Source organism: Pempheris klunzingeri, chromosome 19 (genome assembly GCF_042242105.1).
Source record: "Pempheris klunzingeri isolate RE-2024b chromosome 19, fPemKlu1.hap1, whole genome shotgun sequence".
NCBI classification, from domain to species: domain Eukaryota; kingdom Metazoa; phylum Chordata; class Actinopteri; order Acropomatiformes; family Pempheridae; genus Pempheris; species Pempheris klunzingeri.
In genome coordinates this window covers 3,466,273-3,479,895 of record NC_092030.1, presented here as the reverse complement: position 1 = coordinate 3,479,895, position 13,623 = coordinate 3,466,273, and the positions used below count along the sequence as shown (strand labels likewise).

Sequence of the window (13,623 nt, the reverse complement as noted above, 5' to 3'; positions counted from 1 at the left end):
GAGATGCTTGATCAATACCAACTTGTCCATATGATGGTAGACAGAAGAACAATGCTCCCTGCTTTAAATATATAATACATTATATACATGAAAGACATGTAGGCAGAGCTGCTCAGTAGTCCAAGACAGTATTATGCTGAAACTGTCTGCATCATTTTGCTAATTTTTAAAGTATAAATAAATAAATGATTATCACGTTAATCACTATTGCCTCCTTATGTTCAGCAGTCCTGTCAGAGTGAGGTTTATTGTGGTGTGGCAGACGTGGTGGAGAGGAACTCTGGTGAACCGGACAGATTGCTGAGGGTTTTCTGTGGTACCTGAAGGCTGTTGGTTCTAAGTGAAGGCTGCATGAAAATCTGAGTGCACTCATGAGTGATGACTGCATTAGGATCCTAGTGGACAGTCCATTAGAATATCAGTTAACAGTCCCACTACAATCTCGGAGATCCTTTCCATGAGAATAAGAGTAGCAGTTCCATTATTACATGAGCAAATGTTCCATCTGTATCAACTCAACTTTACAGGAATGAAATTTCCATTGGAGTGAATGTTTCTGCTGAATCCTACTTGATGTGTCTTGGAACATGTTCTTTCATTCATCATTTTCATTAAACCCTGTGTGACTGTCCAGTGTCCACCGTGAGAGCTCCTTAGAATCTGGGTGAAGGATCCATTGGTGTCTTAACGAAGACTCAGGTAGAATCTCACTAAATAGTCCTAGTAGACTCTGAGTGAAGCTGTGTGACTGATTAAATTTGTGATCTTGTTGTTGGAACATACACAAAAGGATCCCTGGAATGTGAGTGACTGTTCCACTAAAATGTACATCACGTATCCAGTATATGAAGCAATTTTCAATCAGGATCTGCACAGTGAGTTCTGTGGGAGACCATCAAGATCTCCATGGAGATTCCTACAGATTTTCCGAGCCATATCGCCACATTCTAGCCGTATTTGACAGCATTTACCTATCATACATAACAGGTTGATGGTATAGCTGAGCGTTGAGTTTTGTGTAGTGCTACACATTCAGCCAGAAGAGCAGTTATAGAGTATCCTAGCGCCTAAAGCCTTGTATCTCTCACTTTTCTTTTGTAGGTTCAGTAAGACCCAACTCCTCATTTTTGCCACAGACTAAACTGCATTTTAAATGTCAGCCTCTTTAAACAATGTCGGTTGCAGTATGTACTCTTGTCTTGCACTGCTTAGGAAGATGGTGACGTGTGTGATGCTGAATATGGGTCTAGACCTTCTGTGAGCTGTCAAAAAGGTCAACAACAAAACCCAACAGCAAAATCCAAAGCACATAAGCATGGCAAAGATGGACACTAATGAAGATTTTGCTCTTGGTCCATTATTACATGTTTACCCTGCCTGAGAATGATGTTCAATTAAACTGTACTTCCAGAGAAAATTGCTCAAGAAAAAGTCAGTACTGTTCAGATCCACTGGGTTCAGATCACCTGAGACAGGCTGAAAAAGTTCAGTTTGAGCCCGCTGCCTGAAATTCCCATATTTGTGACACAGCCAAAAAGTGCTGGTTGCTCTCAGAGTCAGATCTGCAGTCTATGTTTCATGTCTCATCTAAGAGAATCCAAACAGTGCACAGAGATACTAGAATCCCCAAGATTCACACAAATGGAATAATTAGAAGGAAGAGTCTTCAGTCGAGTTCAGTTCAGTTTAGCTCACCATCATCTTTCCTTCATGTAGCACCACTCAGTTCAGTTCAGTTTGGTTTTAGTGCTGCAATATCGAATATCCCCAATGACACCACAAGCAAACTCCACACACAAGAACCACAAAAATGTGGATCCTCCAGTTTAGATCCATAGACAGTGGGCTTCCTTGTTTGCAGAAAGTGCTAAGCTGCTCTAGGTCCAACAGCAAATCTTTTCGTCACATACTAGGTCCATATATTGTGTGTATGCTTATATGTGTGTATATGCGTGTTTCTGTGCATGCCTGTACATATGCATCAAATATTTACAGTGGAGTTGGTGCTGTTCATATGGACTCTCATCTCCTGAATACTAGTGATGATTTTTTTCTGATGTCCAGCCAGGTTCACTCCTACTCTTCGCAAATCCCTGAAAAACAGTACATAAACAACCAGCCCTTATTTATAAAGCAGTCTGCTAACAAGAAAACATATGATGCAAGTGATAAAAAAAAAATTGTACTTAACTAGCATTTTTAAGCCATGTTGTAATGCTGAGTTGCTACCAGAGAATAAATGTATACTTACAAGGGCAAGCTTGTATAATGTACCCCGATTAAAACAATTACAAAAACTCCTATAATACTGACACTTATAGAAACTCTCAAGTCTAGAAGCGGTACTAGCTTTTTTAGACCATAACACAGGCTTACAACCTTGTAATAGATCCTGCATTCTCATTTTGCCTTGACCATCCCGACATTTGTTCATTGCTTCTCTGACTTAAAAAAAAGAATGGAATAATGAAAAGTGATTAATTTTTGTACATGCTGACCTGCTGCAGTTAGTGCTGTTAAAACTGTAACAACATAGTGAATTACTATAGTTTAAACTTTAAAGGGCCAGTTCACCCAAAAGTTTACAAGACTTACAATCTAGTGACTAGATTATAGTGTAAGAAAACTATTTTGTATATGTGCTTGTTTGTGTGAGTAAGCGGTCTTACTCTGATGTCATCTGAGCCACTGTCTCAAGTGAAGAGTAACCTCCTTCCATAAAGAGCTCAGTGTAACGTCCCATCTTGATTGAGTCGAGCCACTCTCCTACTGTCTGGCTCCGAGTACTGCAGTCTCCTTCTACGCTGGCGTGCTCCACTAACAGGTTGGAAACCCTGATACATAGATGGTGATACAGCAAAAGAAAGAGGAAGATGATAATCAAATTAAAGCACAAGATTATGTATGTATTTGGCTCTGTTTCACACCATTGTGAGGCTTCATAATGCTCACTATGCACTGTCACGCTGAGCTGAAAATGCTGTCCACTCAAACCTCTTTGTTATTCAGCTCATTCTGCATGCTAACAAATAGAGCTCTTCATGCTATCAAATAGAAATGCTCATGCTAGCTAACAACATTCTCCACGCTGTAGCTACAACAGGAGTGTCATGTGGAACAAATACGGGCCCTGTTGGCGTCCCTTTAATCTGGCTAACTGTCATGTGTTATTGCATGGTCTGTTAAATATGACATTGATTTATCAAGTATGGGTTTTCGTGAGCGTGGAGAGTGGAAAAGAGAAAGGGGGGATTTCATTATCTCTGCGAGAAAAATAAGGTGATGATGATGTCTGACTTAACGTCTGCTTCAGAACACTTGTGGCCCTTTTATTCCATTATACACTAATGCAATGCACATACATAGTGGAGAAATGGTCATTTAATGTTCAAATGTTGCAATAATTGTAAGATACCCCACTGAATACAATTCACACTAATGTGTAGTGCTAAGAAAATTGAGCAACTTTCATTTATTTCTCGACTCTTCTTTGCCTGCATGCAGCAGTTAGTGACTATGTCCATCCTGATTCAATTATGCAGCTACACAAGACTTCAATGGAGACTCTATTTACGTTTCATCTCAGCAATGATGAGTCTATTACATTGTAATGCTCGGTTTAATTTGCTTACCAATGAACAGGTCAATGAAAACACAAGAAAAAGCCAACATATCTATCTTCTTGAAAGAAAATAAATAAAAACAAAATGAGAATACTCAAATTAAGATATAAATATCTCATTCATATATCAGTTTAACTGATGACAAATATCATCCAAATATAACATTTTTGTGTTTGCCTTCAAAATGTATCCAAGCAATTGCCATTTACCTTTTAAACAAAATGTACCATGTTTTTAGTTAACTCATACCTGTGTGAGGAGTTGACCAGTTTTTTTAATGAGCTGGGGTTGCGGATGAGTTTGTCTAGTAGACAGACAATCTCATCAAACTTGGGGCGGTTGCTGCGTTCTCGCTGCCAACAGTCCATCATTAGGTGGTACAGAGCCTCAGGGCAGTCCATAGGACCCGGCAACCTGTAGCTCTCTTCTACTGCCTTTATTACCTGTAGACAGACAGGGGATGGAGACAGACACATGTTAGGTTTTTTTTTTTCTCTTTAACAAACCTATGAGGTCGTACAATACCACAGTCACCAGGAAATGACATTCCCTCATTTTAAAGTTGAGGAGTGAGATGGAGGGCAAAGAGTGAGTGTAATGCCCAGTTTGCACTGGCAGTACATCAAAGTCTGAGGCTGAAGCAGTGACATCTAAGTCCCAATCCTCCCCTCTGAAAAGGTGACTTGGAGCTGAACTTTCAACCTTAAATATTATACCTATGTGGACATGTCTTTAAGTCAGGTAAAATGAAGATTTGAAAACATTATACTTAAAATGAATACTAATACATACTAAATAAATGCTAAGCACCCGTACACAAGCTCAAATAAAATAATTTACATCAGTGACGGCGACACGCTACACCTCTAGCCATCATCATCATCAAGCAATGTTATGGAAGACTGATCACTGAATAACTCATCTTGAGCCTTTAACAGTTTGATGGATTGGAGGCAAAATAATTTCTCAGCCTATTAGACCTGGCCTTTTGTAAATTGAATCCAAGCTGTGCAGTTACTGAATCCTGATTGATGTTTGAAATACAATGATCCTGGACTTTAGACAAGAGGTGACACAATTTGTCCCGCACAGTGAGCAACACCGAGCAGCCTGCTGACTGTGTGTATTTTAAGAAGGGGTAATGACGTAATATGATGATGCAACACACATCACAAGACAGGTAATCTGTTCAGTTACCTTTATAACCTTTGAAGAGGTAGACAAAGACAGAAAAAATGCTAAAGAAAGAGAGAAAGCAAATATGAGGAAATCTACTGCATGGACCAAGTCTGAAGAGGACAATGAAGCATTTTCAGTTTGTTTTAACGCCTGACCATTTAATATCTTTTTCACAGCAGGACCACAAACAAACTTCAGCAAATATAATGTTACTTCCAATCCCCCGAGCGAGATCCTGAATCCGGATATTCGCCGCAGGGATGCTGCTGCTCTCCGTTTGACCCTACACTCAAATCTCCATGAAGTTATTGCACAAACACTCCCTGTGAAGATCAACAAAGTAGCACATCATAAAAGCATTATTTGTTTATTTAAATTGCTGCATAGCCCAGTTAATCATTTCCACAAATAAAAAGATGCAGCATGGAATCACAGAAATGTTTTTCTTTTTTGGGGGGGAAATCAAGTTAGATGAATAATGAATAATCCTGGCTCTCTCTGTTAGACCCTGCAGTGCAAAGCAGGCTGGAGTTCTCAGCCTAGTTCTGCCAGTGCAAGACACTGGAGGGAATTGATTTGTTGAGTTCATGACAGTCTTTACTTGTGTCAAATTCACACAAAAGACAGCCGGGATAGCGCTCCAATACACATGCGTGCATGAAAGGGCACATACACGCGACAAAGCGTGAGAGAGAAGAGCGGCATCAAATCATCGCTGCGTACTGAGAGGGAGAGGAGAGCTAGACACAGCTGAGTGGCAGGGAGGAAAGATCAGAGGAAGAAAATGAGAGACAGAGGTGGGAGAAGGAAAGGGAAGGCGGACAAGAGGCAAGAAAGAACATACAGACAGAGATTGCATTTTTGAGAGACAAACGAGAGGACGAGAGAAAGAAGGGATGAGGAGAGGGGTGGAAATGAGAAACAGAAGGAGAGAGCTTAGAGAAGGAGAGTGTGAGAGCCTGCATTTTCTTGCGCAGATCAGAGAAAATCCAGCATAACGCTTTCAATTAAACATCAAACGTCCTCTCCTCTTCTCTCCTCTCCTCTCCTCTCCTCTCCTCCTCTCTTCTCTCCTCCCTCTCTCCAGACAGACAACCTAATAACCAAAAGGAGGAGGGAGGGGTCTGAAACAGGGGATGGAGAGGTCACTGGAGGGCTGTGTGTGCATATGTTGCCAATGTGTGAATGAAATTCTACATTCTCACTCATCGCCATGTGACACAATTGCAGTTTTCCTCATTAAAAAGGCTGCTGCACAGTAATGTAGGCGCTACCCTCTCCTCCTCTTTTTATTTTTTATCACCCTCCTCTTCTCTGACTCATTTTTCTTCATCTCCTCTCTGATGAACAGACACATAAAAGGTATTTGCTGAGTAGAGCTAACTTGCTACGACCAGTATTACAGTTTTCCTTTTAGCCAAATATTTCTTGCTTAATGTTGTAATCATGACATGAACTTTCTGTATTTTGTTTACAAGTTATTTGAAACCCGTAAGCACTAATGGGTGGTATAGGTAGTCTAAGTGAGTGCACAGCCTGCTATTTTCCCTGCCACATTTTTCTGCTTACCACTGCATCTCCATGAGTATTCACCTGTTTCACTTTTCTGCTTACGCACACTGTCTATACACCACACAATGTCTCCCTTTGTGTCTCCATTAAAGCTATTCATTCTCATTGTCAGCACTAGTAATAGATTCATAATGATGGGTTCCCACACAGCCCTAACTAACTACTCAAACTCGTAACATTTCACCTGCGTGTCTTTTATCTCCATCAATATCTCCATTGCTGTCTTTATTGTGCATAATTCACAAGACCCTCAGGAACAATGCAGTCGGCCCTCAGCTAACATTCACCCTCTCTAATGGAACTAAATATTTTGAATGTAAACCAAAATGACAGACAAACATTATCAAATTTTATGCAGTTATCATAAAACTTTTAGGTGTCCTGTATTTACGTCCTGAAATTCTCCTGACCCTTGCAAATTGTTAACTATCAATTAATTGAGGTTCAAAATTAATTCTTAGAAACATCAGTTAAGAAAAACTGCTGTTAAGTCCTCAAAAAAGCTTGTCATTTGGGAAATCCTCTAATTTGCTCTCTGGTGGAGAGTTAGATGAGAAGATTATTACCACACTCATATCTGTCAATCAGTCAAATATAACCAACAGCCAGTAGAGTTAACTTTGCACAAACACTAGAGACTTGACTCTGTCAGATGGGAACAAATCTGCCTATCAGCACCCTATAATACAATAATAGAGGACTTTTTGTAACAAAGGTGTTAAAGTGACAAAAAAATACGGTTTACTTGTTTCTGGTTTATGCGCCAGACTACTTCTTGACTCTGGGCAGTTGCCAGGCAACCAGACTACAGAAATTCACACTGCTGTAAAACGGCAAGTTGGCATTTAATACAATAATACTGTGTTAATTAGTGAGAAAAAAGGAACTCCGAACATCTAAAATTAGGTGAACTCCTGAAGACCTGCTGAAGGAACACTTGTGATATAACTGAAAGCTCCAGAACAGTTACTAAATGGAACTTGTGGTGAGATTGTTTTTCCAAGTTGTTGTAGCTATTTTCATGAAACTTTCAAAGTCTTACTTTCTTTGCATGGACCATACACAAGGTGAGAGGATCATGGTGGTGGGATTGTGGGGTGAATAGTTAAAAACAAGACAAAGTCAAACTGATGAAATACATACAAACAACTTCCAGAACGATGTCACATCAAACTTACATCTTGATTGGACATCTCCCAGTATGGCCTCTCTCCATATGACATCACTTCCCACATGACGATCCCGTAGCTCCACACATCACTGGCTGAGGTGAACTTCCTGTATGCAATCGCCTCCGGAGCTGTCCAGCGAATAGGAATCTTCCCGCCCTGCGTCGATGTGCAAAAACATTTACCCGATAATGAAACACCTCTTTAGATTTAAAAGAAACTAGAAAATGTAACTTCAGCTTCCCATTCGCTGTGGTGCTTTATATAAATAAGCATGATGTGTTTACATCGACAGCAGCTCAGCGCCACATTTGCACAATTGACCTTTATCTGTATAAATACAGCTGCAGTCATTCAAAATTTTTACATTTTGTAACACAAAGACGCAAACCAAGAGCAGAGGCACTTCTTAATTGAGACACTTCTGCCGCATGTGGGCCAACCCACAATTACACTAATGAATACCAATTTAGGAACACATTCATGACGCCGAGATTCACTTTCTTTAGCAAAGTCCCTGTCCTAACTATTGAAGGGGGGGGGTGTTCGAGATTCCTCTGCTTGTTTTCCTCATCTTCATTAACGCGCTTTCATTGGGAAGACAGAAAAGTTCACAGGGTGACTGCTGAATTCCAGAGGAAAATGTGTTTTCAGCTGATGAGTAGTGAAATGAACTTGATGTAGTATTGATGAACCCAGCAGCAGGCCATCTCAGGGTCTGATTCTTTCATAGGTGTGAATAATGTTATTCTCACTGCTCTGTCAGGGAAAGAGAGACAGAGAGAGAGACAGAGAGAGAGACAGAGAGAGAGAGAGAAGAGATGCAGCCTGGCAGAGAGAGGTGAGTGACAGGATATTTGGCTCTAAGGCAGCAAGACTCGGTGCTAATTGAGTGTTGCGGAGACTGAGCTGAGTACTAATTGGCCCTCCTCCTGCAGGAAGCAGCCTGTCTCTTGCTGACAGGACGCCACTCAGCCTGGGACACACAGCTCAATTTAAAACCTGCTGCTACTGTCTGTGTGTGTGTGTGTGTGTGTGTGTGTGTGTGTGTGTGTGTGGGTTTGGAATGCAAGCAAGCATGTGTGTATTCAGTCTGAGCGAGACTCTTGTGTAAGAGTTTTGCACTTAATCCAAAGTTTGATACACCACAATCGCTGCGCACGCACAGAGATACACACCGGATTAAATATAAATGTCCTCAAAGACACAACAGAGTACCCTCTAGTTTATCCTTCCTTTTTATCTCTCACACTAAAGCTGAAGCAATTAGTTGATTAATTGATCAACAGACTGCCAACATTTGCTGGCTTCAGTTTTTAAATGTGAAGATCTGCTGCTTTCGTCTGTACTTATGACATTGTACATTGTCAAAAACAAAGCAATCTGAAGATGGCAACTCGGTCTCTGCAAAAATTGTGACCAGCATTTTAGACTTACTTAACTGAAATGATAAACTGCAGATGAATTGACAATGGAAACAATAATTAGTTATTAGCCTTATTATACAAACACAAACATGCACAGCTTTACCCTTGTGGTGTACGCAGCCTCTGGGTCATCTTCCAGGACTCGGGACAGGCCAAAATCAGACACTTTACACACAAGGTTACTGTTGACCAGGATGTTACGAGCTGCAAGATCACGGTGGACGTAGCCCATATCGGACAGGTATCTGCATTTATCAACACAAAGCAGAGGATTAAACCAAAGAACTGTGTTCAGTAATACATTGTGTTTTTGTGTGGACCTGTGTTTGTACCTCATGCCAGACGCAATGCCACGCAGCATACCAACCAGCTGGATCACAGTAAACTGACCATCATTTTTCTGAAGGAACGAAAGGACAAACAGGAAAAAGACACATCACAAAAAGGTGATCAGATAGTTTTTAAATCTGGTGCCTGCCAGACACTGCCAGAATTAGGAAAACAAAAGTTACATACAGCAGGTTTAATAGAACATGACTAATGTAAAAAAAAAAAAAAACAATGTTGCAAATCCACTGAAAGACAATAATGCACGATTTGATTAATTGCCAGCCAGTAACCTCCAATATGAAAGCTGTTGACTCAGGATGCCCCATATCCACTAAGTTATGTAACATAGGAGCTGCAGTGCTTCTTCACAGTGTCTACACTGCATAATAATTTTGTATTATCCATGCACCAGTTCTGAAATAATGTCCATACGGTCCCATGGGGTTTGACATTATAAAATGTCAGGAAATGCTGTGAAACAATGTGGTTCAATGTCGGTCACTTTTACTGTAGTTTTCATAGTGTTTAGCCTGCAAAACTGGGTAAATATAGAAAGGCAAGAGAGAGAGAACATGTACGACCTCTGCACTGAAAAATGATAGCTAAGCTTTCTGTTAATGACTGCTTAAAAGACGGCTTCTGGCATGAAAGTGTCTCACTTAAACTTATAGATTTATGTCAGCGCAGGATTTTCAGGGTTAGCACATTATTGCTGCTTACTCTCATTTACACTTCTCACTAGCTCTGATGATCACAGTTTACTACATCTCATGGCAATGATAATATCCATCTAATCACCAAATCAGCCATGTGATTTTGGTGTCACCTGTATATCTTTGTATTCCAGGTCATTCCTCCCACATATACCCAAATGTATGTTGTTGTCAATAGCTGAATGTGCTGACCCAAACCAAGATCAAGGGTTCCTCTAATCTTGCCCAGAGCCTGTTGCTGCCCTGCTGGTTCACAGTCACACCATGTTTTATGAAATCAGTCTCTGGTACAGATACCAGCTGAGCCGTGTCTACATTAAACAAGTCACAGCCACTTTCTCATTCCTGACTTCCATCCTTGACGTCAAATCTCCACACCCCAATATTAATAATTAGCTGTTTCATTTACAGAGGCAAAAAATGTCTCGCCAAGAACAGAATGTGCTTGTTCTTTACCACTGCATGCTGGTGAGGAGGTAGCTCCTTGATTGGGCTTGGAGACTTAAGAGTACTCTGATTTAGCATCCAATCATCAATGCAAGAGAATCAGATTAGCAATCTCAACAGCTATGAAAGAAAAGAAAAATGTGTCTGACTGCTCAGTGCTGAAGGGGAAGGTGTCAGCCTTCATACAATACTGATGAAAACAATAAATTATAGTACTGGAACTGGTCTTTCTCTCCTCTGGAAAACTCACTAGAGTTCCTCTTTGCTTTCTCATAATGCAGCTCTCACTGCTAGTTTAAGCCTCAACTCCTTCTAATCCAAATGTAAACTATCCATCTACAGCAGAAGATCTCACTTACATGCGAAATGAGATGTTAAGCCAAAGATCTGAGTTATGAGCCTTATAGTGAATTGTCCATAGCTGTGACACTTAATCCAGGGGCCAGTCCAGCCCCGGCTTCTCTCATGGCCGTGTCATTTATACCAGCCTCAGTGCACCAGCCATCCATGTAATTACTTCACAGGGCTTTCTGTGCTGCTCCGTCTGCTGGTCTCAGAGCCTCCCTTTTGCCATGTAGGATTACTCCCCAAGGCACATAGGAAAGTCATGTCAGCAGTTTCCAGTGACCACTACCCCATAGCACATCTCCTCCTCCCTCCCTCTGTCTTTTGTCTTACAGCATCCTCACATTTTATACAGTCTGGGGGAGAACCTCATGTTCAGGTGAAGGTCTTTTCCAGTCTGCAGTGCCTTTAAAGCACACCCATCCCTTCGAGCACCACCATACTCTCACCTTTCCTTTGAAATATGCCTTTACCGTCTTGCAAGTGTATGACCTAATTTCTCTCATCTCTCCACCAGCCATCTGCTGCAGGAGTTTATTCAGGAGCTTTTTCCATGCAGAATCCTGCCTTGTCCGCCAACTGAACATCTTGCCATTGTAACCAGTGAATGGACTGAACTGCTCTGGAGAGGGATCACTTCAGACTTTTGCCAGCCTGTCTCTTCATTATAGTTCATGTTCTCCTCTCCTCTCTCTCCAAATGGTCTAGACAGTGCAGACATGATTCCTGTTCCGTGTTCACACATCTTTCATATTTTTGGGCAAGGTCATCTGTCTCACAGTTGGGGCTGGTGAACAATATTTCTAGAGTAACTTTAAAATCTGTAAACACGCTCAGAACTGGGCTCTTGTGAGTATTCAGCAGCGTTTGTTGTGGCTCTCCTTAACAGCTTAATAATGACCTTTATCTAATACTGAACCCCAACCTGAACACACAGCTAAGTGACTTTGCTTTCCCCTTGAGAGATGACAGAAACATCTGCCTAGGCAAAGATTTTACACAAACATCCAGAGCTCACATATTCCTCTGTAGTTAATTTCTGCTTGAATGTGTAGAATGATCCATATGCTGCTAAAACTATTCTTTTTGATTGATCCTTGATACTCCCTATAATCCTCCTCTTCATCCACTGTCTACTTGCTAAAATCCTCATCCTACTCATCATACTCTCCCTGCTTTACAATCTTTTGCTTCCTTCGGCCTAGATTTTCCAGCATCTTTGTCCTCCTCTGTCCTACCTTGAGGAAAGTGTCCAGCGATCCATTCTCCATGTATTCAGTAATGATCATCACTGGCTTGCCTGAAGAGCAAAATGAGAACACATTTTACTACAAGACAACAACAAGACATAGATAAAATATATAAATAACAAAATGTTGACAGAAGAAAATACTTAATTTTGAACAACATATATAATATTACAAAATGTTTGACACTATTACTGACTAGCATAAAACTGGGTAATGTACATATGTCACAGGAGAATCAGAAAGATGAATTCCAATGCTGTAGAATTGAGAGCTGCTCACACCTATCCAACTGTGTGTGGTGGTCACATGGACTTCCCAGCTTAAACTTGTATAATGATGATTAATAATGAGCCAGACAGATGCGGTTTGCATCTTTGACGTATTCAGATTGGCAACATTGGAGATTTACGAAACATATGAAGTATCATTTGTTATTACTGTACCACTTTATGACATCAAATGTATGTATGAATCAGAAAAAAAGCTAATTCAAAGTACAGCTGGACTTGATAAACCACAGACGAAGCTGTCAAAGCACATCTGCACCTGACTGATGAAGTACAGCTGAGTGCGATGGATGTTGAAAATCTCTGACAAAGTACAGCTTATAGACACAGCATCTCCACAGCACAACTGCCATATGAGTAGTCTCAATAATCTGCATTGCGACGTATGATGAACTAATTGTAAATCCTAGACGGCGAATCTTGGGCTCACAACCAAAAATGAAAACGAGCTGTGCTGAGTCTGACTAGAAACAGATGCAGATGACTCACTCTTGGTGACCACGCCCTCCAGACGGATGATGTTTGGATGGTTAAACTGGCCCATGATTGACGCCTCCCACAGGAAGTCGCGTCTCTGCTGCTCTGTGTAGCCTGCTTTCAAGGTCTTAATGGCAACCTGGATCTCTCTTTTTCCGGGCAGCCTCAGCGGTCCGCTGCACACCTCGCCAAACTCCCCTGAGGGAAAAAGACAGAGCTTGACTTTGGCCTGGACATTCCAGCACACCTTGACCTGCAAATGTCTTGAAGAATGGTGAAACACACCTTTCACTGTGACCTAAATCTAAAAGTTCATGTTGTACTGTTGTGGTGATCAATTGCTTTATTTTTAACCACATACAAATTGTCTCCCTAGAAACCAAAAAGTGTTTTACTGAAGAGTGGATTTCACGGCTAGTGAGGCTCACAAATGTCACACATCAACATGTTCCCCAACAGAGAACAAACACCATTTATTGCCATGTGAACTGTCATCGTCTAGCATTGTGTTTGATTTAATTGGCTGTGTTTTGATATGGCTCTTTACAATGATGCACAATTATGATTGAATGTTATTCAGGTTTAGGAAAATATGGCACACTATCGCAGAGGTAATGAGAAAATGATTAAATTCAACACAACATGACAAAATTGCTTTGCATTCATTATTGTTATGACTGTACATTGCATGTATCGCATTGCAGTATTGTTTGATTGTTATAGTATTCTACCTGCACATGCTTGATTGCACAGGTTCACTTCAGAATGAACAATAATGTATTCTCTGATATATTATTCGGGCCA

At 40.8% G+C, this 13,623-nt stretch overlaps 1 protein-coding gene across 1 annotated transcript in view; it reads right to left on the bottom strand.

Moving 5' to 3' along the window:
• Positions 1 to 1,155: 1,155 nt before the first annotated feature.
• The window catches only part of LOC139219343 (ephrin type-A receptor 5), a 54,610-nt gene continuing 42,142 nt past the window's right edge, over positions 1,156 to 13,623 (bottom strand). The window contains exons 12-19 of the mRNA XM_070851170.1: positions 12,832 to 13,017; positions 12,044 to 12,105; positions 9,303 to 9,370; positions 9,074 to 9,215; positions 7,553 to 7,702; positions 3,873 to 4,066; positions 2,670 to 2,834; positions 1,156 to 2,093 (exon numbers count right to left, since the gene is read on the bottom strand). Coding sequence (XP_070707271.1) covers positions 1,982 to 2,093; positions 2,670 to 2,834; positions 3,873 to 4,066; positions 7,553 to 7,702; positions 9,074 to 9,215; positions 9,303 to 9,370; positions 12,044 to 12,105; positions 12,832 to 13,017 — 1,079 coding nt within the window. The 3' untranslated portion in view covers positions 1,156 to 1,981. The remainder of the gene's footprint in view (positions 2,094 to 2,669; positions 2,835 to 3,872; positions 4,067 to 7,552; positions 7,703 to 9,073; positions 9,216 to 9,302; positions 9,371 to 12,043; positions 12,106 to 12,831; positions 13,018 to 13,623) is intronic.